At 37.7% G+C, this 27,814-nt stretch overlaps 2 protein-coding genes across 2 annotated transcripts in view; both read left to right on the forward strand.

The window, feature by feature from the left end:
* Spag16 (sperm associated antigen 16) overlaps positions 1 to 27,814 on the forward strand; it is an 899,292-nt gene that overhangs the window by 537,751 nt on the left and 333,727 nt on the right. The window contains exon 13 of the mRNA XM_041631902.1: positions 1,757 to 1,883. Within this exon, the coding sequence (XP_041487836.1) occupies positions 1,757 to 1,883 (127 nt within the window). The remainder of the gene's footprint in view (positions 1 to 1,756; positions 1,884 to 27,814) is intronic.
* LOC121433475 (60S ribosomal protein L18-like) lies at positions 25,540 to 26,097 on the forward strand. Its single transcript, XM_041631903.1, has one exon. The coding sequence runs from the start codon at positions 25,540 to 25,542 to the stop codon at positions 26,095 to 26,097; it is 558 nt and encodes a 185-aa protein (XP_041487837.1).

Genomic DNA, 27,814 nt, shown 5'->3' on the forward strand with positions numbered 1-27,814 from the left:
ACCTCCATCCAGGTCTAGTAAGGTGAGCATCCAAACTGCCTAGGCTCCCCCAAAGCCAGTACGTGCAGTAGGATCAAAAACCCATTGCCATTGTTCTTGAGTTCTCAGTATTCCTCATTGTCCGCTATGTTCAGCTAGTCCGGATTTATCCCATGCTTTTTCAGACCCAGGCCAGCTCTGAGGCACCAGGCCCAAAATGACCTCTGTCCTTCTATTTCCTATTGTCACACTCGGTTAAAGACTTTTAAAGTTGTGATGTGTTGAACATCCAGGTATTTTCAGTTAATCCATTTTCTTTGCCGAAGGAGGAAATCTGCCACCCAGAGTCAACTCAACCCTTATCCTGCTGGATTTTGTCCAGGCCAGGACTGCCATTCAGCCTTCTGCCTCTGGTTCAGGTTGGCCCACCACATCATATGATCACAGGAGGCATATCAAAGCCAGAGAAGAGATGCATAGATAGGTCAGAGGTCATCGGTGCTCCCGTTAGTGGTGCATATATGCTGACTTCACTGTTCTGAGCACGTTTCTTTACTGATTCCACTTTCTCTAGTTTTTCAATGGGTTTATAAATGACGTTATTTTAAAATGATTTGCCATAACAGATGAAGGTGATTCTGCCCAGTGCGTGTCACGCTTTGAGTGATAGTCCATCCATAACACAGCAAAGGGTGAAGACACTCCTCCCCACTCATTTCCTGTAGTTCAGATCAATGGCTCTCAAATGTCAGCGTGCATCTGAATTCCCTGGAGTGCTTGCTAAAACAGATTGCTGGGCCTCACTCCAGAACGTCTGATTCAATAGGTTTGAGATGAGGCTGAGAATTTGCATTTTGGATCCAGTCCCAAGTGATGCTGATAGCTAGTCTGAATGAAACACTCTGAAAAACACTTGTTTAAATTCTCATCCCCAAAGGCAAATTACAATTACCAGCGCAGACATTAACTCGCCAATGCCTGGATCCATCATGGATCAATTGGAAGGGAATATTTCGGGTTTGAAACTGGATCTGAGTATTTTCCAAAAGTATGACCAGTCATTGTAATGTAGTGACAGACTGAGGAACCAAGTAGGAAAATGGTGACCTAAGAAAGTGGACTTGACCTTTGGGATTGGTGGGAGATTTTCTTTACAATAACATGTTCTTTTACTAGTTGGAGACAAGTTTTATGTATTTATTTCAAGGTATAAATAAACAGTATAGGGCCAGTAAGACTTTCAGTGGATAAAAATGATTGTGATAAGGCTGATGACTGATAGAATCCACAACAGTGGGAGGAGAGAGTGGACTCCTGGAAGCTGCCCGCTGCCCTCTGCCCTCTACACACGTACCTAAAGAAATGCTGTTAAAAGTAGTGTAAGGTAACGGCACAAATTGTTCCATAATTTGAAGGTAATTTAAATGTATTTGATCCTACTAATTATTTCTAAGTGATTACGTGATTATAAAATGTTTCTTTGAAACTGTTCTTTGATTATTTGTGACAGTCTGTAACCCATTCCATCCTGGAACTCATGGCTACCCTGTCTCCAGAGTCTTAGATTATAGGCATGTGCCACTATGCCTAATATATTGTTATTGTAAATGTATGTGTACGTGACTGCCCACATGTGCACATGCGCGTCTCTACTATTTTTAAACTGTTGATGCTTTTCAGTTCTTGGCTTTGCTTTTTATTAGCATTGCATAGGCAGTGCTAATAACAATATTTAGATACAAAGTCCTAAATCCTTGTTCTTACTCCCTTTCTACAGTGAACGGTGCAGATATACATTATATGGACACACCGATTCTGTGAACAGCATTGAGTTTTTCCCCTTCTCCAACACTCTTCTCACTGCTTCTGCAGACAAGACCTTGTCTGTGTGGGACGCACGTACAGTAAGTCAATCACCTGTCCTTTCCCCAGGCTAATCAGCAGAAGCAGTCTTATTAGTAGTCACTCTCTAGGTAATAGGTACAACTTTGAAAGTGTTGGGATTCAGGATTCAAGAGAATTGTTACATTGTGTGTTTGTGTGCATGTTCGCATGCGTGCGTGCATACATGCATGCCCACCTGCACATGCACCTGTCTGTGGTGCTGGGAGTACTATATATGTCATGTGACTGTTGTCAGATGACAGCTTCTCAGAGTTGATTCATTCCTTACACATCATGTGTTCAGAAATGAAACTCTGGGCCTTGGGCTTCCCTTACATACCAACCATCTCACTGATCCCAAAGCGGAAAGAAACTGCAATAAAGAAAAGAGAAAAAAAAGCATAATTATCATTTTAAACACAGATTTACAAAATCTGAAGACTAGTTGATTGTGTTTTCCTTTACATTTTATCAATATCTGATGAGTATTTTGAAGTGAATCAGCACTGTAACTGATTGTAAGATGAAAATTTCCCAGCTTCTGGTTCCTCAGTAAATAAGGAAAAATTTTTATTGTTGAAATTATATAACTCAAATTGTGAAATAAAATGAAAATTGCAAATAAATATGTCAAATTATGCATATAAAAATAACAACTCTAATCAAACAATGCTTTCACCAAAAGCACACTAGTTCTGGTGACTTTGTTTCCAATTTTCAAATTTTATTTAAGAAATAAAACACAACTTCTTCCTAGGAATCACTCATATTTTAAAGTTCAAGCTCCATATGTTATTCTAGAGTTATTTGTCATAATTTGCCTGTCTAACATGAATTATTACTGATTTTTATTCAAATTATTCATGAAACAGTTAATGTAAATTGGCATCTATAATTGGATTTTATGAGATGTTGAAAAGGTGGCCAGAATCGTCACTTCTTTCCACCCTGTGTTGGTAAGAACTGTGTGATGAATTGACAAAAGCCAGATTGTTTGATTTGCAGCATCGGCTTCATCCCTGGTATTATTCTTCCTTTTAATGATTAAAATACATAAATTTCTTAATAATAAGTGATAACTTATCTAGGTATAGGGAAGATCTGGACCTGGAAGACGATGAATGATTTCCTTTTTCTTATTAGAGAAACAGCCATTCTCCTTTGTCACCTCAATATGATCAACTACTCTTGAGGCGCCTCTAAAATATTTCTGAAGAAATAGGAAAATGCCCAGTGGATTATATTCCCATAAATTAGTTTTAAGCTTCCTTTTCCCACAGTCAAGCATTTACTAGTCTTAAATCATTAACTCACCGTAGCAACTTATTATTACAGGTAATGAATGTGGAGACCTCCCAGTCAGTCTCCCAGCCAACTCGACAGATCTGCTTTGAGTTCTGTGGGGGATGAGGAGTGTCATATAAATCTTTATAATTACCAGAAAGAGATTGTAAAAGAGGAGGGAGTTTTAGAAACTCATGAAACTGATGTCTTATGGGGTTGAATGTCTTTTTTCTCAAAGTTGTAAAACTAGTTTATTAAAATTGGAAACCAAGATTGTTTTTCTGTCAGAAAATGATATATAATACAGTAAATTTAGTGAAAAATTATGAAGCCTTCCTAAAAACTTGCATGAAAAGTCTCCATCTGTGAGTGGTTTAAAGGACTGCTTAAAACAATTGCAGTGCAGATATTCAGTCATTCCCTAGACCAGTGAAAATATTAAGGCCACTGGCATTTTTACTCAAGCAATGTGTCTACAGCACAGTAAAACATGAATGACAAAAGGCAAGATGCAATTCTGGACTGTGTCAGAGCAGGGTTGCCATGGTCAGCGTGACTAGCATTTCCTCACAACCTGGGTGCCAGCCAGTGGCCTTGATTGCGCACCTGTCCAGAGATAACCTGGTCCTGACTTGACAGTAAGATCCAGGAACTGATCTGTCTGAGTGCCTTTGAAGTATAGAAACTGAGAGATCACAAAAGAGCTAACATTGTGTCCTGTCTGTGTGACCCCTGTCTTGTTGCAGTTCAGACTCACTCTTCCAGGAGTGTTGGGTTTCACAGACCATAGCTGTGTACAACAGAGCTGTGTGCCCTGAGGGGAGCACCTCAGCATTCAGGGCTCAGAATGTAATGGTTTAGGAAAGCACTGCAGGATCCTCTCCTCTCTGGGTTGTATTCCTCATTCATTTTCTTTTGATTTTATTAATCATTTTTTTTCTCATTTAATATATCCTAATTACTGGTTTCCCCTCTCACTACTTCTCCAAGTTTTCCCCAACCTTCCCTTTCATTCAGAACCCTTTGTCTCTCATTAGAAAACAGACTAATAAAAGATAATAGTAAAATATAATATAGTAATATGAAACAAAACTAATTCATCATAATCGAATAAAGCAAATGAAAGGAAAAGAGCCCAAGAGAAGGCACAAGAAACAGAGAGCCATTATTATCTAACTCATGAATCCCATAAAGACACTAAACTGAAAGCCACACCATGTACACAGTGGACTTGTATGGTTCAAAGAGGGAAAAATAAAATATATCTTAACAAAATAATAAGAAAAAAGGGAGGGAGGAGGAAAAGCCCTGACAGAACATCATGAGACAAGAAACCTTTAAGGATGCCATTGGTTTCATTTTTTGTTGGTCATCTACTACCGGGCATTCAGCCTAAACTCACGAGTAATTTGTTTCTCTAGTATGGCTTCCTTGAAGAAAACTAAATTTTCATTTAAAAGTAACTATCAGTTGGAGATTACTTATGGGTTAGGGAGGGGGCATGTGATGGGTTGATTTCTCCTTTCACCTCTGTGACACCTCAGGTGCAGCCATGTGCAGAGTGCATCAGTCTTAGTGAGTTTGTATGTGTATCAGTCTTGCTGATTTAAAGGTCCTTGTTTGCTTAGTGTCCTCCATTCCCTGTCCCTTACTGTCTTTCTGCCTCCTCTTTCCTGGATTTCCTGAGCCCCAAGTGGAGAACCTTAATGGAGATATCCCATTTAGAGCTGACTGAGGACTATCACTGTACATATTATTCAGCTGTGGATCCTTGCATTTATTCCAATCTGCTGCAGAAGGAAGTGTCTCTGATGATAACTGAACAAGACACTGGTCTAGGATTATAACAGAATGTCATTAGGAGTAATTTTATTGCTGTTTTCTTTCAACAGTATTGTTTGTTTTAACCCTAGGTCCCTGGGGTACCTAGTCTCAGTTCTTGATCTCCCAAGAAGTGTTAATATAGGTTACATCTCATGGAGTGGGCCTTCAGTCATATCAAGTATTGGTTGGTTCCTTCCACAAGTCTTGTGCCACTATTACACTAGCATATCTTGCAGCCAAAACACCATTGCTGACCCAAGAGTTATGGCTGGTTTGGTACTTAAGTTTCTCTTTGTTATTGGGCAGAGTATGTTCCTGTATTAGACATGTTGGCATGTAGTGTTAAAGGCTCTATGTAGGTACCTGCTTGACTTCTTCATGTTCAATAAGTTGTGTAGGTGTTGCCTTCAGCAATGGGGTCTTGCTGTCAGTCTGTGAGACAAAACCTATAGTTTTGGCAGCTGGCTGGGTGCTCTGGGGATTCCCATAATACCTTTTTGACCAATCACTCAATTACATGTAACCCAACCCTGGTACTAGAAGTTCATTAAGTGACAAGAGATGGCTTCTCCATCTTCTCCATTATTTGGCAATTTCATTTAAATCACACACACAAACACACACACACACACACACACAAACTTTTTTTTACAAAGATTTTTATGGTATTAGGTTTTCATACTACTCCTCAAATGGCCCTTAATTTTTAACCACCTCTCACTGTATTCTCTCCATTGTCCCTCTCCTCCCTGGACCTCTTTAGTTTATCCTTCTGTTCCAGTACCCTTCCCAATCCATTCTCTATTCTACTTCCCTTTCCTAGGGAGATATATCTGCCCCCTGCTTCTCCCACCTAGTCCCTTACTATTTACCTAGCCTCCTAGATTCTATGCATTGTAGCTTAGTTATAATTGACTTGAAGGCTAATAGCTATGTATATGTGAATACATACCATATTTATCTTTCTGAGTCTGTGTTACCTCACTCAGGATTCACTTCTTTTAATTGTTAAGTAGTACTCTATTATGTAAATGTGCCATGTTTTCTTTATCCATTCTTCTATTGAGGGACATACAGATTGTATCCAATTTTTTGCTATTATGAGTAGAACAGTAATACACATGACTGAGCAAGTTTTCCTGTGGTAGAATGAAACACCCTTTAGATATATGCCCAAAGCTGGGCAGTGGTGGCACACGCCTTTAATCCCAGCACTCAGAGGCAGAGGCAGAGGCAGGCGGATCTCTGTGAGTTCGATACCAGCCTGGTCTACAAGAACTAGTTCCAGGACAGGCTCCAAAACCACAGAGAAACCCTGTCTCAAAAAAAAAAAAAAAAAAAAAACAAAAAAAAACAAAAAAACAAAAACAACAAAACAACAATAGATATATGCCCAAGAGTGATACAGCTGGGTCTTGAGATAAATTGATTCCCATCTTCCTGAGGAACCACCACACTGATTTTCGTAGTAACTATACAAGTTTGTACTCCCAATGGCAATGGATGAGTGTGCCCCTTATTTCATATTCTTGTCAGCAAGAGCAGTAATATGTTTGTGAACTTACCCATTCAAGACAAGATAAAATTTCAAAGTAGGTTTGATTTTCCTTTCTGTGATGAATAAGGATGTTGAACATTTCTTTGTTTCTTAGTCACTTGATATTCCCGTATTAAGAATTCTGTTTAGATCTGTATTCCATTTCTAAATTGGGTTATTTATTTTCTGGGTATCTAGTTTTCTTTTAGTTCTTTACATATTATGGATATAAACCTCTGTTGGATGTAGAGAAGGTAAAACTTTCCCATTCTGTAGATTGACAATGTCCTTTATCATGCAGACGTTTTTCAGTTTCATGAGTCTCATTTATTAATTGTTGATCTGTCCTATCAGGGTTCTGTTTGGAAAGATTCTTCCTGTGCAATGATTTCAAAGAAAAGCTCAGGCTTCTTCTTAACTCTTCTAACTTATATTAGCCCATAATTCTTGTTTGTGTTAGCCATGTGGCTTGGTACCTTTTACAGCGAGGTGGTTACATCTTGCTTGCTCTGTGTCTGGCTTCCTCTGTGTCTGGGTAATGTCTACAGACTGAAACTTCCCTCTTCTCAAAATTCTTGCCCCACCTCTACTTCCTGCCTGGTCACCTCACATATACTTCCTGTCTGGCTACTGGCCAAACGGCATTTATTTAAAATACAAGTGACAGGGTACAGACCATTGTCCCACAGCAATACTGATTCCCAAATCCTTTTTTTTTTTCCTACATGCTTATATACTTCACTCCAAAAAGGGGAGGGGGAGGCAATAGGCTTCATTATCTTGATATAAGGAATAGATTTAAATTATCTTTGGTCCAAGTGGAGCGGATTTACCTTTATGCCCCCAAATACTAATTAACCACACCTTAAGCCAGAATTTCTTCTTGATACCAACAACTTTGTCAACAACTCTGAAAGAGAAAAAATAAGTTCAAACTCTCTGACCTCCAATCAAGGTGGAACAGGTTCACAATTGTGGGCCATCAGAGCAGGTCCCAGTGTTATCAACAAAACACAAAATAAAAGGTTCAGTAAGACTAACACAAACCCTCATATCACAGCTAGACAAAGTAATCGAGTAGGAAGAAAAGAGTCCCAAGAGGAGCCGAGTCAGAGACACTCCATATCCCACGATTAGGAGTCTCACAAACACCCCAAGCTAAACAACCACAGAATGTATAAAGAGGACCTAGAAGAGATCCACACAAGCGCTCCAATTTTCTCTTCAGTTTCTGTGAGTCCCTATGATCCCAGCTTAGTTGATTATGTGGGCCGTGTATTTCTGGAGCCATAGGTCTCTCTGGCTCCTAGAGTCCTTCCTTCCCCTGTTACATAGGGTTCGCTGAGCTCCCCCTAAGGTTTGGCTGTGAGTTTCTTCATCTGCTCTGGAGTCTCTTCATCTGCTCTGGAGGAAACCTTCCTGATGACAGTTAAACTAGGCACCAGTCTCTGGGTATAGAAGAATATTATTAGGAATCATTTCATTGAATTTTTTGGTCAGTTGTTTTTAATTCTACCTTAGATCTGTGAGTGATCCATCTTTCAGTTACTGACCATCTATACAATATCAGGCATTAGATCTCTCTTATAGCTTGGGCCTCAAGTTAGACCAGTTATTGGTTGTTTGCTCTCAGAAGATCTCAGTCACCATTGCCCCAGTACACCTTTCAGACAGGTCATGAATGGGTCAAAGATTTTGTGGTTGTGTTAGTATCCAGGTCCTACCACTTGGAGCCTTAACCAAGTTACTGACGATGGCCGGTTCAGACTCCATATCCTCAATTACCAAGAGTTCTCAATAGGGTTTTGCATAGGGTCCAGGAAACTTTTCCACTGCAATAGGTTTCCACCTAAATGACACCCTGTTCCAGTAGCCTCTCCCTGAACTCTTTCCTTCCTTCCCCAACCTAACCCCTTCTGTTTCCATACACACCTACCCCTCAGTCTATCTGCAAAGTCTATTCTGTTCCCTATCCCAGGAAGATCCATGCTTATCTCCCTTGTTACATAGCCTCCCTAGGTTTGTGGATCGTAGTGTAATTATCCTTAAGAACTAATATACACGTATAAGTGAGTACATATCATGTCTTTCTGGGTCTGGATTCCCTAGCTCAAGATGATTTTTTTCTAGGTATATTCAATTATCTACAAATTTCATGATGTCATTTTTCCCCTAATGACTGAGTAATACCACATTGTGTAAATATACTACATTTTCTTTATTCATTCCTCTTTGCGGGGCATCTAGGTTGTTTCCAGTTTCTGGGTATTATTAATAAAGCAGCTATGAACATAGTTGAACCAGTGTCCTTGTGATGGGATAGAGCATCTTTTGGGAATATGCCAAGAATGAGGTAGATCAAGACCCAATTTTCTGAGGAACTGCCATATTGTGGTATTTTTTAATAAAAAAAAACCTTAGTTTTCTTGTCTCAATAAATTTGAGAGCTTTTATTTCTATGCCCAAGATAATCAGCCACTTAAGCCAGTAGGCTACACCAAATGGCTCATCACCTTTTACAGTACTTTCTACACTGAATGAAAGGTTTGGGTACAAGGAATGGTGGAGGAAAACATGATTAGATGGGGCATCAGTGATTGCTTATCAAAATACACTTTAGTTCATTGATGCTTTTTTTCTAGTGCTACAGATTTATATGATAAGACATAAAATTTTATTTTACACTGATCATAGTAGGATGCTTAGAAATACTTGCCAATAATGTACTTAATTTCCAATTTCATCAATGACACATAAAAATTATAATTAGCACATGGTATTCTAATGAACTCAAAGTTAAGTCTACACAAGGAACAGCCAAGCTGTCATCACTGAAGTTTTAATAGACTGTATGTGCAAAAGAATAAATAACAGTGACAAGATTATTTCTAAGTAATTTCTGCATGTTGAACTGAAATTAAGGATATACAAGCAACAAGGTAGGTCAAGCCAACACTATACAGATGTGTAATTACAAATTAGCACCATGAGTTACAGTCCCTGCAGTCTCTCAAAGTGACAGCAACAGACTAAACACTGAGCTAAGTGATGTGTTGTGGAATAATTCAATTTCATTAAGTGCCATTCAACCTTTCCTTCAAGGAAACAGAAGTACAATCCAGAAGACCATGACAATTCTCAGATGCCTACTAAGAGACAAATAAATAACATTTGGGGCCACACACACGAGTGTGTTTGTGTGTCTGTGTCCTCAGTGCTGAGACTTATTTAAATTTTATTCTCATTTAAAAAGAAAATCTTGAACTTTAGAGTTTAAGATCATAACTTGAGAGTTGACATCATAGTGTATCAGGCACAACCAGGAAGTTGCAGAACCTGGATTCAGTTTTCTTTCTATCTGACTTTCAAACCCCCATCATCCTGCACATAAGGCAGAAAAGATCAGAGGTAATAGAGGATTTATCTTTGTATGGTGAAATATGTTCTATGATTAAGATAATCTCATTATTTTATCAGTCTTACTAGTCATTCAATAATATAGGTTAAATTCTATCAGATCTAAAATCATAGGCTCTGCTTTGGTGTAGCTCTACGAATTGCTTGTCCATGTAATCTCACTGAGTCTGAGGGAAGGACTGACAGGGTGGGGGGGTAGTGAGGTCAAGGACAATGTTCTCAGGGTCCTCACACCAACACCAGGTCAATGGAATAAGCAATTGCTTGCAGAGATCTTGATACTAAATCTGTCTTTATTTTGTGTGGCTTTAAACTAGAAAAGTTATGATGCAGTCAAAAAGGAAATGGACTGTGATGCTCGAGGTAATAATTACAAAATGACTATTAATAATAGAATACTTTAAAAACAATATTTAACTTGTTTTAACTTTCTTAAGTAATAATGTTATGTTACTCTGTAACTTTCAATGCTCCTTATTAGAATTAAAATTTCTAAAGTGTTTAATAGAAGAAATAGCCAGATTATATGGATAGCATTTAATTCCAAGTTGAAAGGAACAATGAACAAAGCTTACTAGAGACTTATTTTTTTAAATATATAAAAGTAACATGGATTAAGTAGTCTGTGCAAAGTTCATAGACTTCTATACAACAATTTTCTTATTGTATAGATACTCACCCAGTTGGTCTTTATCACTGAAATTGGTTGTTTATATATAATTTAGAGGTTTATGTCATTAGACAAATGCTATTTAGACATCTGTGAACTTGGCCTGCAGTAGACATAGATGGTTTGGTTTATCTTAACATCTTTTATAGTATCCCTGTTGGAAACCCTTGGTATTTGCTCTTGTGATAGAACAGCATTTTATCAAACAATCCACTGTATCTAAAAATTTGTACAGAAATAATTTAATCAATAAAAATCACTGTACATAAACTAAATCAATTTAATAATCATAAGGCTTTGAAATATTATTTAATTCTGATTAATTATTGCAATGTTGTATGTACAAACTTTCTGTACAAAATCTTTTCATACACATCACAAATAACATTACTCTCTCTTTTACTTTAATATAAGCAACATTTTAGTGGCTAGCAAAGGGAAGATACTATTCTGTATATGAGTGCCAGCCTTTGGAAAATATCATTTTCTTTACTAAAACAATGATTTTTGTTATAGTGTACACATGGATACAACTTATGAGATGATAAAAAATCTGTGAGTGGAAAAAGTTATTTGTTCATACAGTATTTAATCTGCCATGCTATGTGTTCAGTGGTGTATGCATAAGCATCATACGAGGAGAGAAAGGAAAGCAAGTGGAGTGGACTACACATGAAGAATATGGTGTAAGTCCCGAGTTAGAAAACAGTGAGTTCTCATTTTCCCTCTCAGTTTTCCTCATGCCTTCATCCTTCCTCCATCACTGGACCCCTACTATGGCAATTCATTGTTAAGTCAAGAGAAAACTCTCAAGAGTTTCATGATAAATGACTATAATATGGTATGAGTTCCAAAACTTCAGAAACACTGAATTCTTAGGCGTCATATTTGTACATCCTTTGTGTGACTCACTATTTCACCTCCATCACATTGTTACATGTCTATGTTACTACTGTACATGTTTTATAAATGAAGGAACTGAGACCAATATATTCATGGATTTTGTTCAAGGCCACCCAGTTAATAAACTATACGTTGTGGGTTTGGATCCAGGCCTAAAGTCTATTTGCTCCTGCTGTACTGTGATATATAACGTGCACACAAGCTAATTGAGTCAGGGACTTAGAGGTAAACAGTAAGTACATTTGACTTTTTAAATGTATGTTTCTACCACATCATTGGAGCCATTAGTCACTGTCTAATATGTTAAATTGGTGAGATTTGCCATTTGGTAGGGAAAATAATGTGTCATTTATCAAACTCAACATTAAATACTTTACAAAGAAATAATTAGTAAAGTTGTAAGGCATACAGAATTTCCTTGGCTGCTTCTCCAAATACCTAACCTTTGAGGCATGAGGAATTATTGTGGGAGGATGAAGTTTGCCTTTAATGACAGAGGCAAATTCACCGAGGATAAGAGGAGATGAAGTTAGGCAGCTGAAGTGATAGAGTGAGGGAGGGCTTTCAAGATCAGTTGTTGTGGCTAATTCTATGTGCTGAAGACTTGGTGTGTTTAAGAACTGATTGTAACTATTGTAGAATATTATTTAAAGATGTGTTACATTTATTCATGCTATGTTACATTTGTTTTAATGATGCAAAGATTGCAACACTCGTTTATGTTTCATCTGTTTAACTCTGTGAAGCTGTGTTACTTTTTCTAAAACACCTGATTGGTCTAAAAAAGAGCTAACAGCCAATAGCAAGGTGGGAGAAAGGATAGGTGGGGCAAGAGAAGCAAGAAAAAGAGAAGAGGATGCTAGGGGCCAGCCACCCAGCCATACAGTCAGCCATTGAGTAAGAGTGAGAGATACACAGAAGTAAGAAAAGAAAAAAGCCCAGAGACAAAAGGTAGATGTAATACTTGGTTAAGAAAAACTTCTAGAAAGAAGCCAAATTAAGGATACTCATTTATAAGAAAGGATTAGCCTCTCTGTGTATTTATGTGAGAGCTGGGTATCAGACCCCCCAATGAGCAAAGAGTCTAAAGATCAAAGAACCAAAAAGTTAAAACAACGGACAATGGGTGACTTGCAGGAATTAAGAGGCAGAGTAGTGAGTTTTGGGGAGCACATGTGCGTAATATGAAGCTCCCCACAGCCAGGTGTGCAGCAGTCATGAGGACAGCCATAGGGTGACTAAGATCCCAGATTATCAAAGCAGTTAGGAAAAATAGGGTATTTTTAATTTAGTTAAATTTATGCTAACGTGTCCTTTGATGACTAGAGTCTTCACCATCTTCCCAGTGACTCAACACTGCCAAGAAGATGTTTTCTGCTCCCACAGAATTTCGCACTTAGTTTTTCTTTTAACAAAACACTTTTTAAAAAGTTGTAGTGATGACTAGTGCTTTATCCGCACAGGCCCTACCACTGCTGCCAGGTACATATATTCCTGATATGTAAAACTGACCTTTTTTTGTGACGGCAAGCATGTGTTAACAGTGTGCAATCAGAAAATAATTTTTAAAAATAATTATACATCTAATCATCCCTTCAAAGGAAAGGTGACATTATGATGAATAAAAAAAAGTACCACTTTCAAAGGCAACTGCTGCAGAGCATCAGATAACATGTTTGTCAGAGTTTCCTTTGCGAAATCTATTCAAGGGCAGTCATTTCGCAAGTCCTTGTAACAAATTCTTTTATTCTGCAGATGCAGAATTCTCTGTATTGTTTTGGAATATTTTAAAGTTTTAAGTATCTTATGAGACTGATGATTTGGCAAAGGTCTTGAAAAATGTTTACCAAAAATATTGTACTTAATTGGTAGATAGCATTATTTCTCTGTGAGTGTATTTGTATGCATGCACATGTGTAAGTGTATGTGTGCATGTGTGTGTGTGTTTGTGTGCAAGCATGCAATGTGGTAACGTCTGAGGACACCTAGAGGACTTGGCGTTCCCTTCCACCATGTGGATTCTTAGAATCGAACTTAGATTCTCAGACTTTATATCAAGTTCCTTTGTCCTCTGCCCCCTGTCACCAGCCCAGAGCTCTTTCAGGATTTTCTATTTTTGTGAAGAATGATTTGCAGCTCTTGGAGTTATTAAAGGTAATCACAGATGTAAGTTGTGATTTATTGACTGCAGTAATTGAATCAGAAAATTATGAAACTATAAGCTTGTTAAGTCATCTTTTTAAAGTAAGTGCAATTTTAGAATAGTTAATATCTTTTCTTAGAACCAACCAAAATCAGATGCTATAAAACAATATTAATACTACCACTTGTATCACCCTGATTTTTTTTTATTCTAGAGGTGTGTGTGTGTGTGTGTTTACATATACACAAGATCAGTTCATTAGTAAATACCAAGGACAGGTTAATGGAAAAAGTTTCCAAACTTTTATGGTAGATGCTAAAGTGCTGGCTATTTACAGGGTGAAAGAAATGGTCAAGGGCATGAAGACATCAGCCAAAAGTGGCAGAGGCATCCTGCTTTGTGCCTCCGCCTTTGCTCCATTGGCTGATCTTGGGTAACTTCTCTGTCTTGTTAAGTCTGTATTCCCCAGTCCCAGAGTAAATAAATGGTTCCCTCCTAATCAGATGCTACAAAGCATTATGTAAATGATATAAGTACAGTGATTGCAGGTAAGAAATCTTCAGTAAATGCTACAAAAGCCAAACTAATGAAACAATCCTATATATAAGATATATAATAATTACTGTGCTTCCTAAATTAATTTACATGCATATCTGCTCCCTAAAAGTTTTTATGTTCATTGAGGATAAGATTCTCTCTAAAGCCTTCTGAGGACCTATGATGTACTTGGCAAAAAGATCTCCAATAAATATTACTCAATTAAAAATGAAAAGAGATTTCTTGTGTACTCACAGGCCAGTGCAATCAGGTAACTGCCCTGAATCTTATCCCCAACTGTGTGGTAGAGCACATGCTGAAATCTCCACTTCCTATATTGACCCCCATCTTCAACAGATAAATCACTTAGACCTTCTAAACTTCAAATATCCTTACCCCTACCCATGCCATTATGCCAGCCTCCAGCACCAGTAGGCATTCCCTGAGAACATGCCAGCTGTGCAGAGCTGTGCAGCAGGTAGGGTAACGGCAGAACTTTAACTCTTTCTTCTATCGGTCAAATCCACCCCCCCCCCCCAGTGCCATCCCCAACTCTACAGCAGACTGTCTGCTGTGTCCTTGCCTCCCTTCCTGTCCCTATATCCAGTGGATCACACGTTCTTTCCCTCAAACCTTCATTCCCCTACTCATTGCTTTATACCAGTCTCCAGCTCTAGTAGGCACTGTATTCCCCCGAAATCTACATGCCACTCCAGCCAAGGAAGTTACTTACCTTAAACTCTTCTCCTTGCCTCCAAATCCACACCCCCAGTCTCACATCCATCTCTGTAGCAGTCTATCTATTGTAGCCTCCTCTCACTCTCTGCCCCTGTTCCTAGGGGACTAAGCAGATCTTATTTCCCCCTATCCTGTGGGCCCGCATAATACTTTCCAGAGCCCATTCCCATTCCTAAGTGTCAAATCGCAATACCTAGAAAGACATTTAACTGGAACCACCAATGGCCTCACCTATCAGCATCCAAGAATTTCCTACCAGGCAGCACATAGCTATCACACTCTTCTAAACATCACCAAGGCAATAGAACCTAAGAAACAAGTACCTAGACAATAAAGACAAGACCATATATCAGCACCTAGAATGACAATCTTTCCAAACACAGATGTCTAAATGCCAACATAAAAACACATTCAATAACAGCCACAACAATATGTCTCCATTAGAGCTCAGCAAACCTACCACAGTAGGTCTTCACTGTTGAAACATAGCTGAGGCACAAGACACACACTTGAATATAGATTTTATAGTACAGGTCCTTAAAAAGGAAATTAAAAAATTCCTTATAACAGTCTATGAAAACACAAACAAACAATGGAAAGAAATGAATAAATAGTTTAAGGTTTGAAAGGAAAAATAGAATCAAAAATGAAAACCCAAACTGGGGGAAATCTGGAACTGAAATTTTAGGAACTTGAAAAAGTCATCATATGTAAACTATTGAAGAGAGACTCTCAATCATTGAATATGTGATGTATGAAATGGATACCTCAGTCAAAGAAAACCTAAAACAAAAAATTCTAAGCAGGTTAGATGGAACACTATGAAAGGACCAATCTAAGAAAATCAGGAATAGAATAATTTCCCTAAGCTAAAGAAGAAAGTGCCTATGAAAGTACAAAGAATCATACACACCACCAAATATACTGGGTCAGAAAAAAAGGCCCCTTGGCACATGGTAAGCAATAAACTAAACCCATACAACAACAACAGCAAAAAAAAAAATATTAGAATCTGCAAAGAGAAAAAGGCCAAATAACATATAAAGACAGACCAATTAGAATAAAACCTGGCTTCTCAATGGACACTGCAAAACCTAGAAGTGTCTGAACAGATGTTTGACAGACTTTAAGAGACCACAGATGCCATTCAAGATAACTACAAGCAGCAAAAGTTTCAGTTACAATAGATGGAGAAAATGAGACTTTTCATGATTAAAACCAAATTTAAGCAATATCTATCTACAAATCCAGCTCTAAGGAAGCTACTAGAAAGAAGACTCCAACCTGAAGTGTTTAGCCATGCCTAAGAGCCAGCATATTAAAAGAGGGGAAACACACACACACACACACACACACACACACACAACACTCCCACCACAACCATCAGCAACAAAGTAATAGAAATCAACAAACACTGCATGTTGATATTCTTTAAGCTCAATGGTCTCAATTTTCTAATAAAAAGACACAGAAAAACATAATGATGTGAAAACAAAGTCCATAAGTCTGTTGCATCCAAGAAAGAAATCTCAACACCAAGGATAGATATCACTTCTGAATAAATGGATAAAAAAAAGAAATTCCAAGCAAATAGAACTAATAAGCAAGTTGATATAGATACTTAAATTTCTAAAAAAAATAGACTTCAACCTAAAATGAATCAAAAGAGACAGAGAAGGAAACTTTATACTCACAAAAAGAAAAATTTCCCAAGATAATGTTTCAGTTCTTAAAATCTTTGCTCCAAATGCGAGGGCAACATGTCTGTAAAAGAAACATCATTGAGCCTTAAATCTGACACTGACACTCACACATTGATACAGGAAGACTTCAATAACTAAATCTCACCAACAGACAGATATTCCAGCCAAAAACTAAACATGAAAATACTGGAGCTGACTGAGATTATAAACCAAATGAACCTTACTGATAATTAAAGAACATTTCACCCAAACACAAAAGAATATACCTTCTTCTCAACATTGAATGAAACTTTCTCTAAAAGCTGACCATCTACTAAGTCACAAAGCAAACCTCAATAGATAAAAAAAAAAAAAAGAAATAATCCCCTGTGTATTTTCAGACCACCACAAATTAAGGCTGGATTTCTACAACAGAATCACAAGAAAACCTACAAATTCATGGAAAATAAATTACTCTCTACTGAATGAAAACTGGGTCAAGACAGAAATCAAAAACATAAAGACTTTTTAGAATTGAGTGAAAATGAATGTACAGCATGCCAGACTTATGAGATGCAATGAGAGTGGTCCTAAGAGGTAAGTTCCTAGTAATAAATGATGATATTCAATATTGGAGAAACCTCATACTAGTAACTTGACCACACATTTGAGCACTCCAGAACAAAATAGAAGACATCACTCCAAAAGTCATACATACCAAGAAATAAGCAAACTGACGATGGAAATAAAGAAAATACAAACAAACAATACAGTACAAATGATCAATGAAACGAAGAGATTAGTTCTTAGAGAAATCAGCAATGTTGATAACCCCATATTCAAATTAACTAAACACTGGAGAGAGAATATCCAAAGTAACAATATTAAAATGAAGGGGAAGAATAAAAGCAGATACTAATGGAATCTAGAGAATCAATAAGGGCAAACTTTGGAAAACTGCACACACCAAACTGGACAATCTAAAATAAATGGGTAACTTTCTTAGTATCTATCAATTACCAAAGTTAAATCAGCATCAGAAAAATAATTTAAATAAATATTAATATGAACTCTAGTGAAATAGAAGCAGTAATTAAGTCTCCCAACCAAAAGATAAATACTCAGGACCAAATAGTCTTAGAACATGATTCTTCCAGACTTCAAAGAGTGTTGATGTCAATACTCCTCAAATTATTCTACAGAAAAGAAACAAAAGGAACATCACCCAATTCATTTTATGAAGTTACAGTTACCCTGATACAAAAAACACATAAGTCCTAACAAAGAAAGATAACTACAGGCCAATTTCCCTTATGGAAACAAAGGCAAAAATTCTCAATAAAATACTTGCAAACCAAATACAAGAACACATGAAAAAGATTATCCACCATAATCAGGTTGGCTCCATCCCAGAAATGCAGAGATGTTTTGAGCATATGCAATTCAATAAATGTATTAGTAAAACAAAAGCAAATCAAAAGACAAAGCACACATTATCATTTTATTAGATGCTGAAAGGGACTTTTAAAAAATCTACAACCTTTTTATGATTAAGAAAAACCTAGAAAGACTAGGAATATAAGGGACACACCTCATAATAATAAATAAAGGTAATTTATAACAGCCTACAACCAATGTTAACCTAAATGAGAACAAGCTCAAAGCTTTTACACTAAAATAAGGACTAAGACAAGGATGTACACTCTCTCCATACCTATTATATAGTACTTGGAGTCTTAGCTAGAGCAATAAGACAAATGGAGATCAATGAAATGCAAAATGGAACACAACTGAAAAATGAAAATATCTTCAGCAAATCATGCTGGTCTAATTGGATGTCTTCATGTAGGAGAATGCAAGCAGATAGCTATCTATCACCTTACATAAAACTCAAGTTCAAGTAGATCAAAGACCTCAAAATAAAGCCAGATGCACAGAATCTGACAGAAGAGAAAGTGGGAAATAGACTTGAATGACATAAGAGACAACTTCCTGATCAGAACTCAGAAACTGATACTCAGAAACTGAGATCAATAATTAGTAAATGGAACTTCTTAAAACATAAAGCTTCTATATGGCAAAGGACACTGTTAATAGGACAAAAATATAGCCTGTATAATGGGAAAAGATTTCCATCAACTACACATCTGACAGAGGGCTAACACCCAAAATATATAAAGAACTCAAGAAATTAGGCATCAATAAACCTAACAATCCAATTTTAAAAATGGCGTACATATCTAAACAGAGAATTCTCAATAAAAGATTCTGAAATAATCCAGAAACAAAGAAATGTTCAATATCCTTATTCATAGGGAAATGGAAATCAAAATGACTCTAAGATTCTATTTTACATCTGTCAGAATGACTAAAATCAAAAACACAAGTGCTAGCTCATGTTGGACAGGATGTGATGTTAGGGGAACACTCTTACATTGTCAGATGGAATGCAAACTTAAACAGCTACTATGGAAATCAATATATATTAGAAGGTGTCTATTTATTAGGTTTTCATACTACCTATAAAATGATCCTTAATTTTAGCTGTCTCTCTTTGCATTAGGTTTCTCATGTCTTTCTTCTTTTCCTCTCCCCACTTTATCCTTTCATTCCAGTCCATCTCCCATTCCATTATATATTATAGTTCCCTTCCTCTAGGGAGATATAAACACCACCATCACTACCTCCTCCACCACCATAAGCACCATTACCACCACCACCACCACCACCACCACCACCACCACCACCACCACCATCACCACCACCATCACCACCACTCCTTTACTCTATACCTGTCCTCTGTGGACTGTAGCTTGCTTACCATTGAATGCGTACCATATTTGTCTTTCTGGATCTGGGTGATACCCTATGTGAACCTCCAAACAACCCAGGCTTTTTCTGAGGCTACAGTTTTCTCTCTACAAACCAATGGCAAGACCTCATTGTTGGAGACAACACATACAGAACTCATTGAACACAGAGATGTTGAACGGAGCTATCTGGAAGATCCATATATTCTGCTGAAATAATTCAGGGTAGGACTGGGAGAGGTCAAGGATTTTAAATGGGCAGCAAAACAAAGGAAAATAAGGCTAAGGTTGAAGGAGAACACCTGCTTCTATGAAATAATGTCTTGACAACTAAAAAAAAAAAGAATTAACTTGTTTATTTGGGAAAAATAGTTCATTTTCCATGAAACATTTCTTTGGAAAAAAAACAATATCAAGCTATATTTAGTGCTGTTATGGTTTGCACCAAATTTATCATCTTATAATATATATGATAAATTTCCTGTATATATGGACATATATATGTGATAAGGTAATATATATTTCTGTAGATATATACATGGAACTTAAATCCAATAAAATATAAATCATATTTAAATAGAAAAATCATCAGCTTTCTTCTCAAAGAATAAAAAAATTTAAATTAAAATGTAAATTAATAACATAAATTGGCTGAAAAACAGAAGATATTTTATATTATACAAGAATGGATCTCCATATCAGTAATGATATGTAAACAAATATTGACACACACATAAACGATTTTCCATGTTCTTTGACTTAAGGAGGCAAGCCCAGCACATAACTTCATTATAAATACATAGATGTCATAAAATCCAAAGTGAGATTTAGATATTATTTTTGATTTGAGTGATTTTTATAATTGAAAAGTCATTCAATTTTTCTATATGCTTTGATAGAAGCAATTGATGAATAAAATTTTAAAAGAAGATTGATAAAACAGACAACCATTTACTCATAATATTACTATGAAATAAAATGGTGAAGACAGATGATACAATGCTAACCCCACCGAGGAAACAGAATACAGAGGCAGGAGATAGATTGAAGCATGCACTGTGCAATATATCCCTTTTTTAAAAAAAAGCCTGCCTTTATTTTTTTTTTATTTTTTTTATTTATTTATTTATTTATTTTTTGGTTTTTCGAGACAGGGTTTCTCTGTGGTTTTGGAGCCTGTCCTGGAACTAGCTCTTGTAGACCAAGCTGGTCTCGAACTCACAGAGATCCACCTGCCTCTGCCTCCCAAGTGCTGGGATTAAAGGCGTGCACCACCACCGCCCGGCTGCCTTTATTTTCTTTATTATTTTGTTCTTATTCTTCATTCTTTGTTTTTTGGTTGTTTGATTGTTTGGGTTTGGTTATTTTTAAAGCTTTCTCTTTCTCCTTTGTCTACTTCTGACACAACAGTACCATTATTGTGGGTGGTGGGGTGGGGAACCAGGGCTTTCTTTGGTGCTAAAGCACCCTGCTAACTGAGCTATGTTTCCAGCACCACGACTTGACCTTCACCAAGAATCACTGCTTTAACTATTTTCTCTGTGTGTCTCTGTTTTGGCTGTTGGCTGTTCCTTCCTAAGTTCCTCTGCTTCTGTTTCTCATGCGTCTCCAAACCTTGGATATCAGGTTATGGTGTCATCTAATTTGAAGACTCTTTGTACCACTTTGTTAATTAATGTTTGCTTTAATGTGTTATGTATCTTTTATTACACAAGTAAAATTATATTCATCACAAGTGGACTTTTCAAATACACAAACAAAACAGGACAAACTTAAATGTAGTTACCTTTAGTATTATAAGCTTTCAGAGTTTTATGTCTTTCCATTGTACTTGCTCTGTTAAAAATAATAATATATATTATATTCTATGCCTGGTTTTACCTAAACTAATTTTCTTCATGTGTGTTATTTTCCTTAACTTGAGTATGTTGTGTATTACTATATATACTTCTTTTTCTTAATTTTAATGCAGTCACCAATATTTTATAATAAATTTTGCTATTGACACTGTTTGCTTAAGAACGACATACTGTCGTGTGAAAAACCAACTTCTATTTGTACATCCTTATGTATTATATAAATGACCACTATTTTTAAATGGCATGCTTAGGAATTTGAGGCTTACCTGAAATCAATATTTGGATTTTTTCCCAATAGCCTCTGTCTTTCTAGTGATATCTCTTCTGCCAATCTTCACTGAATAGCCTGGCACAGCACTTCACTGGACGTCTTTGAGGGTCACTTCCCTCACCAAGCTTTTTTTCTATATCACGTTGCTTCTTTGCCTGTGTCCTTCTGTTAGTACAGTTTAATGGCTCAAATTTTAGTTGATAGAAGTTAATGTTCCTGGGAGCAAATGGAAGACAGTGGATAAATAGCTCAGCCTCACTTTCCCTCAGAAAGTGAAGTATATAACATATTTAATTGTTCAAACCTTGGAGTTTTCCTAAAACATTCTTGTTATAGGCTTCTGCGTGTTTTCTTTCCCCTTTCTCACAGATTTGCCTTCATTTGCTGGTTCAACACCCCCCAAAAAATCCTTTCAGGCATTTATTGCAGCTACGTTTTGGTGGGAATCTGCCCTAAACTGAGCAGAGACCCTCTTCATCTAGTGACAAATGGCAGATCTGAGGAATGTTGCTTATGATGAAGCAAAGGTGATGGGGACATTTTGGCTTCACTTTACCTCTTTGTCCTTATTGGTTTTACATTGCCTATCATTATTAGGAAGAAAGGGTCTTAAATAGATCATAAAGTTCTTGAAATTCCCTTACCCTAAGCACTAGATACCATATATTTCACAGATGGTGAATCTCATTTGTCAAGTTGCAAGCGAACACTTGTCAGTTCCTGAATAACCGCTCTGAGCATTAATATTAATTACAAACTGTTGGCCTATTAGTTCAGGCTTATTATAACAAATTCTTTACCACAGGGCTCAAGATTTGTTCTCCTCACATCTTGCTTCTCCAGCAGCTGCTGGCATCTCTCAGACTCCACCTTCTTTCTCCCTCCATCTCTGTTTGAATTTCCCTGCTGGCTCTATTCTGCCTGGATATTTGTCAAATCAGCTTCTTTATTAACCAAGGGTAATAAAACACATTCACAGCATTGAGAAGGACATCCCACATCATCACTGCAGAGATATCATCGCCTGGATAAGGAGAAGATAGAATACAGATTCTTGGAGGGAGGCCAGACTAAAGAAAATGGGAAGACTTACCAGAGGATCATGATTCTGACCACTAGAGTAAAACTAGGAGGCACCAATGTACAACTTAACTTAGAAGGTACAACTGTATCTACCTTATGTGACCTATGAGAAATCATGTGCTTTAAGTCCTTGATAAAGACTAGATCTAGAAACTCATAAAATGAAGAATTTAGAGTAGATGAAAAACTACTATCCCTATGAATCTTTATATAGAAGCACTTTGGAGACCTATCAAGTGTGCACGGCTTGGGAGGGCTGACATTGCAGCAGAACAAATACTAACTTGAAACAGAAATAATGAGTAAGAAGCAGATATGATTTTGTTTTATGGAAATAATTAAAAAGGCACCACCTATTTGGAAGTATGGAAAATGTTGACAGGAAATACTTATGATAAGCCTAGAAATGATATTTGAAAAAAATGAAACTCCCAAGTCACAATGTGTATTATCTTGATGCAATCAAGGGAAAAGTAAGTGTTTCGGTTATTGTAGAACAAAAGAAAGAAATGAACACATTCAAATAGAATTGTTGGAAGAAAATGGGGTTTCAGCAGAATAAATTAGTGGAGAGAGAGAAATGGAGGTGAGGACACATGTGTGGAATTATCAAAAAATTATTTAAAAAAGTGCCTGGACCAAATGATGATGATAAGGGCATAGCAACTAATGAATGTGTAAGGTAGGTGAACATCACAGCAAAGGCCTACTCAGATATTGCAGATTGGTGCTATCTAGACCAATTTCACAAAGCCAGCATTTGCAGAGTGTCAGTGTTCTGGTGACTATGTGGGAGTGAGAAAGGGGGAAAGAGAACAGCCTGAATGGACTGCAGTCTATGGCTTGAGAAATTACTCATTAGTGTTCTAATAAGTCAAGTTAGCAAGGAACTTAAATACAGCCAGGAGCACCAGGTATTACGTCCAGAGGGGTGGCTTTGTCTGATCTTAGATTTTCAGAAGTTACTCTGGCTGTCCCCATAAGAAGAGATTGGAAGAGGCAAAAAAAAAATGGCCATCACAGCTTCATATTTCAGTGGGATTCAAATAAACCAAGAGTCATGAAAGCGATGAAACACATGACTAACATTTTATTCTTTAAGGAGGGCAAATGTTTGTTCACTTTTTTATCAAGACTTTAAGTTTCTGTCTCACTTACTAAAATATCACAATAACACAACCTATACCTCATCTAGCAATTCCAAGTAGTAATGTTTTGTTCTATGACAATTCTTTGAGTCTGACTGTGTATAAACCGATACAATTTCTCCAAAATATTTGAAAGTAAACTCTAAGCAGAATACCCCTTGTTGATAACTAAAGCCAAATGTGATATATTTTTTTACCCTAAAGATTAGGAGCCATATCAGAAAATCCCCATTGACATAATAATTGTCTATCCATCAATAGACATCATTCTAATTTGTCACTTTGTCCTGACACTTCTCTAAGAACCACATGTAAATGTCTGCTTGTCACATCTCCTTAACTTTTAATCTGGAAGAGTTCCTTACTTTTTCATAATGTTTTGTGATGTTGACATTGTAGAAAGAAAAGATTAGTCATTTTTGAAAGTTCTTGTGGGAGTTTGAAAGAAAATAGCCCCCACAGTGAGTGGGACTCTTAGGAGGTATGGCCTTCTTAAAGTAAGTGTGGCCTTTTCAGAGGAAGGGGGCAGGCTTTGAGGTCTCCTTTGCTCAAAATTCCTTCAGTTTGACCGCAAGTAGATGTCCTCTGGCTTTCAGTATGTAGGGCTCTCAGCTACTTCTCCAGCACCATATCTATCTGCAAGTTGCTGTACTCCCCACCATGAAGATAATGGACTGAATCTCTGAACTGTAAGCCATCATCTGAATTAAATGTTTTTCTTTATAAGCGTGACCAAAGGCATGGTGTCTCTTCACAACAATAGAAACCCTAACTAAAAGAGTCCTTCAGTTTTAATTTGCCTGATATTACCTATTGGTCAGATTTGGTGCATGCTTCTTTAATAGGAAAACCTCAGACCTGATGAGTTTTTCAGAAAATTGTATCATGCTGTTGACCTTCCTGGCGACTGGTGATAACTTTGATCATTCAGTGAGGGTGGGCTGTGTTATGGATCCCTGCTGTACAGCTGAATATTTCACTTTGAAATTAATGAACATTTTGTTACTTTGAGGCTGCAAAAAAAATCACAACTTCTCAAAATCTCATCATCCTGTTTTACTATCTACTGATGACTTTTCAGCTTTATTATGATCAGGGAGGCCCCAGGTCACTTTCAAATTCCATCAATTCTTCTTCACTTACTATTTGATTTCATTCTTTTAATTTCAAGTGTGTGGGTGCTTTGCTTAAATATGTATGTCAGTGCACCATAAGCATGCTTAATGCCCGTTAAAGCCAGAAGAAGACACCGAGGGAACAGATGGTTCTGGGACTTGAACCTAGCTTTAGGAAGAGTAGGTAACCTGCAAAGTCTTCTTTCCAGTCCCCAGTTATTTGTGTTTTTGTTCCCCTAAAAGGGGAGCTTTTTTTCTCTCACGTTGTTTATACATCATTTCTATTCACTAAGCTAGAAATAACTCTTGCCATTGTATAGCTTCTTAGATTGTCTTGTTAAAAGCCAATAGTCAACTCTTTCATGTAGCCATAAAGTGATTTTAATTTGGCTTACAATTTTTAATAACTTTGCTTACTTCCAACCCAATATGCTTCAGGGTCCTCTTGTACTGTGCCCTACACTGAAACTAGATATTTATCTACAAGTCTAGGCCATTAGCATAGGAAGCTGTATAATAGACCAATACTTGGGACTCTACAGGATTTGGTCCTCCTAATGGGTCCATTGCATCTCCTCATTCTTAGTAACCAGAGTGAGAAGTGGATTTTAAGACTAGTGGGTGTGCCGGACCAGGCCGTGCAGGAAGCGCCATCATGGGTGTTGACATCCGCCACAACAAGGACCTAAAGTTTCGGCGCAAGGAGCCCAAGAGCCAGGACATTTACCTGCGGCTGTTGGTCAAGCTGTACAGGTTTCTGGCCAAGCGAACCAACTCCACCTTCAATCAGGTTGTGCTGAAAAGGTTATTCATGAGTCGCACCAACCGGCCACCTCTGTCCTTGTCCAGGATGATCCGAAAGATGAAGCTTCCCGGCCGAGAAAACAAGACGGCTGTGGTTGTGGGGACGGTCACAGATGACGTGAGGATTCTCGATGTGCCCAAACTGAAGGTGTGTGCACTGCAGGTGAGCAGCTGGGCCCGAAGTCGCATCCTCAAGGCTGGGGGTAAGATCCTCACCTTTGACCAGCTGGCCTTGGAGTCTCCCAAGGGCCGTGGCACTGTGCTCCTGTCTGGACCTCGGAAGGGCCGAGAGGTGTACCGGCATTTAGGCAAGGCCCCAGGAACCCCACACAGCCATACCAAACCCGATGTCCGCTCCAAGGGCCGGAAGTTTGAACGTGCCAGAGGCAGAAGGGCCAGCCGCGGCTAGAAAAACTAACCCTGGATCTTACTGTTATTACAAAGCTTTGGATGTTGAAAAAAAAAAAAAGACTAGTGGGTGTGCAGACTCCTGTTTATATCTATTTTCACAACTGGCCAGCTCGGATATAACTGAACATGCTAGAATTCATTCGAATTCGCCCAGTTCCCATATTAACAACTCTCTCAAGAATGATGAACACAGTTTTATCTGCAATATGTCAATGTATAATACTCAACCTTATACGTACAGAAACTAAGCTAATTACTGCTAATCCAGGCTCCTAAAGAAGGAAACCTAGTTACTAGGTTTCAGTACTAATTCAGAGTTCCTTTGATCTTCCGCCATAGGCTTGCAGTTTCAGTAATGTCTTTTTTGGATTTGCCCTCCTGCAGAGCACATTACTGTGGCTTACCTAGATTGTCATTTATTTTAAAGATGGTATCTGATATGTTCAGTTTACCTTCCCACTTGTTTTTGTCTGTTAACATTCAGACTCTAAAAGTAATAACGGTATTGGTTTTTACTTTCATCTAATTTGTTTAATTTTATTTTGTGTGATTTCTTTTGTTACTTTCATTTACAGTTTTCAGTATTTATAAGCATATAATCTAACTTATTTAAGTATGTCTTATTTGAATTGATGAATTACCTAAGGCAATGTGAAATATTCAACTCACTGTTCTGTGTTTCAAGAAATAGATAGAAAATATACACAAATATATGTATGTATTATTTGTATTTTATTAATTTTAAGAAATTATGTTTTGTTTTCCATACTTAAACTAGACTTGTCTAATTCAACATCTTTTTTTGTTATTAAAAATGGTGTTTCACTTATTTACTTTAAAGTAATTCTGAGTATCTTATTAATGTCTTTAATTTATTTTCTTTTTTTTTATTGAGAAAAGGAGAAAAAAAACCAAGTTTCCACCTCCTCCCTGCCTCCCATTTCCCTCCCCCTCCTCCCACCCTTCTCCCCCTCCTCCCACCCTTCTTCCCCTCCCCCCACTCCTTTCCCCCTCCCTCTCCAGTCCACAGAGCAGTCAGAGTTTTCTGCCCTGTGGTAATTCCTAGGTCCTCCCCCCTCCGTCCATATCTAGGAAGGTGAACATCCAAACTGGCTAGGCTCCCACAAAGCCAGCACATTAAGCAGGATCAAAACCCCGTGCCATTGTCCTTTGCGTCTCATCAGCCCTCATTGTTCGCCATGTTCAGAGAGTCCAGTTTTATCCCATGCTTTTTCAGTCACAGTCCAGCTGGCCTTGGTGAGCTCCCAATAGATCAGCTCCACTGTATCAGTGGGTGGGTGCACCCCTCGTGGTCCCGACTTCTTTGCTCATGTTCTCCCTCCTTCTGCTTCTCATTGGGACCTTGGGAGCTCAGTCCAGTGCTCCAGTGTGGATCTCTGTCTCTATCTCCATCCATCACCAGATGAAGGTTCTATGGTGATATACAAGATATTCGTCAGTATTAATATAGGATAGGATCATTTCAGGTTCCCTATCCTCAGCTGCCCAAGGAACTAACTGGGGACATTGCCTTGGGCTCCTGGGAGCCACTCTAGGTTCAAGTCTCTTGCCAACACCAAGGATAGCCTTTGCTGGAGAGGCTGTGAAGGAAGGGGTACCCTCATCCATTGCTGGTGGGAATGCAATCTTGTGCAACCACTGTGGAAGTCAGTGTTTCGGTTTCTCAGGAAATTCGGGATCAACCTACCCCTGGA

This window comes from Microtus oregoni, unplaced genomic scaffold (assembly GCF_018167655.1).
Source record: "Microtus oregoni isolate MIOR12 unplaced genomic scaffold, Mior012 000038F_ref0000394, whole genome shotgun sequence".
Lineage (NCBI taxonomy): Eukaryota > Metazoa > Chordata > Mammalia > Rodentia > Cricetidae > Microtus > Microtus oregoni.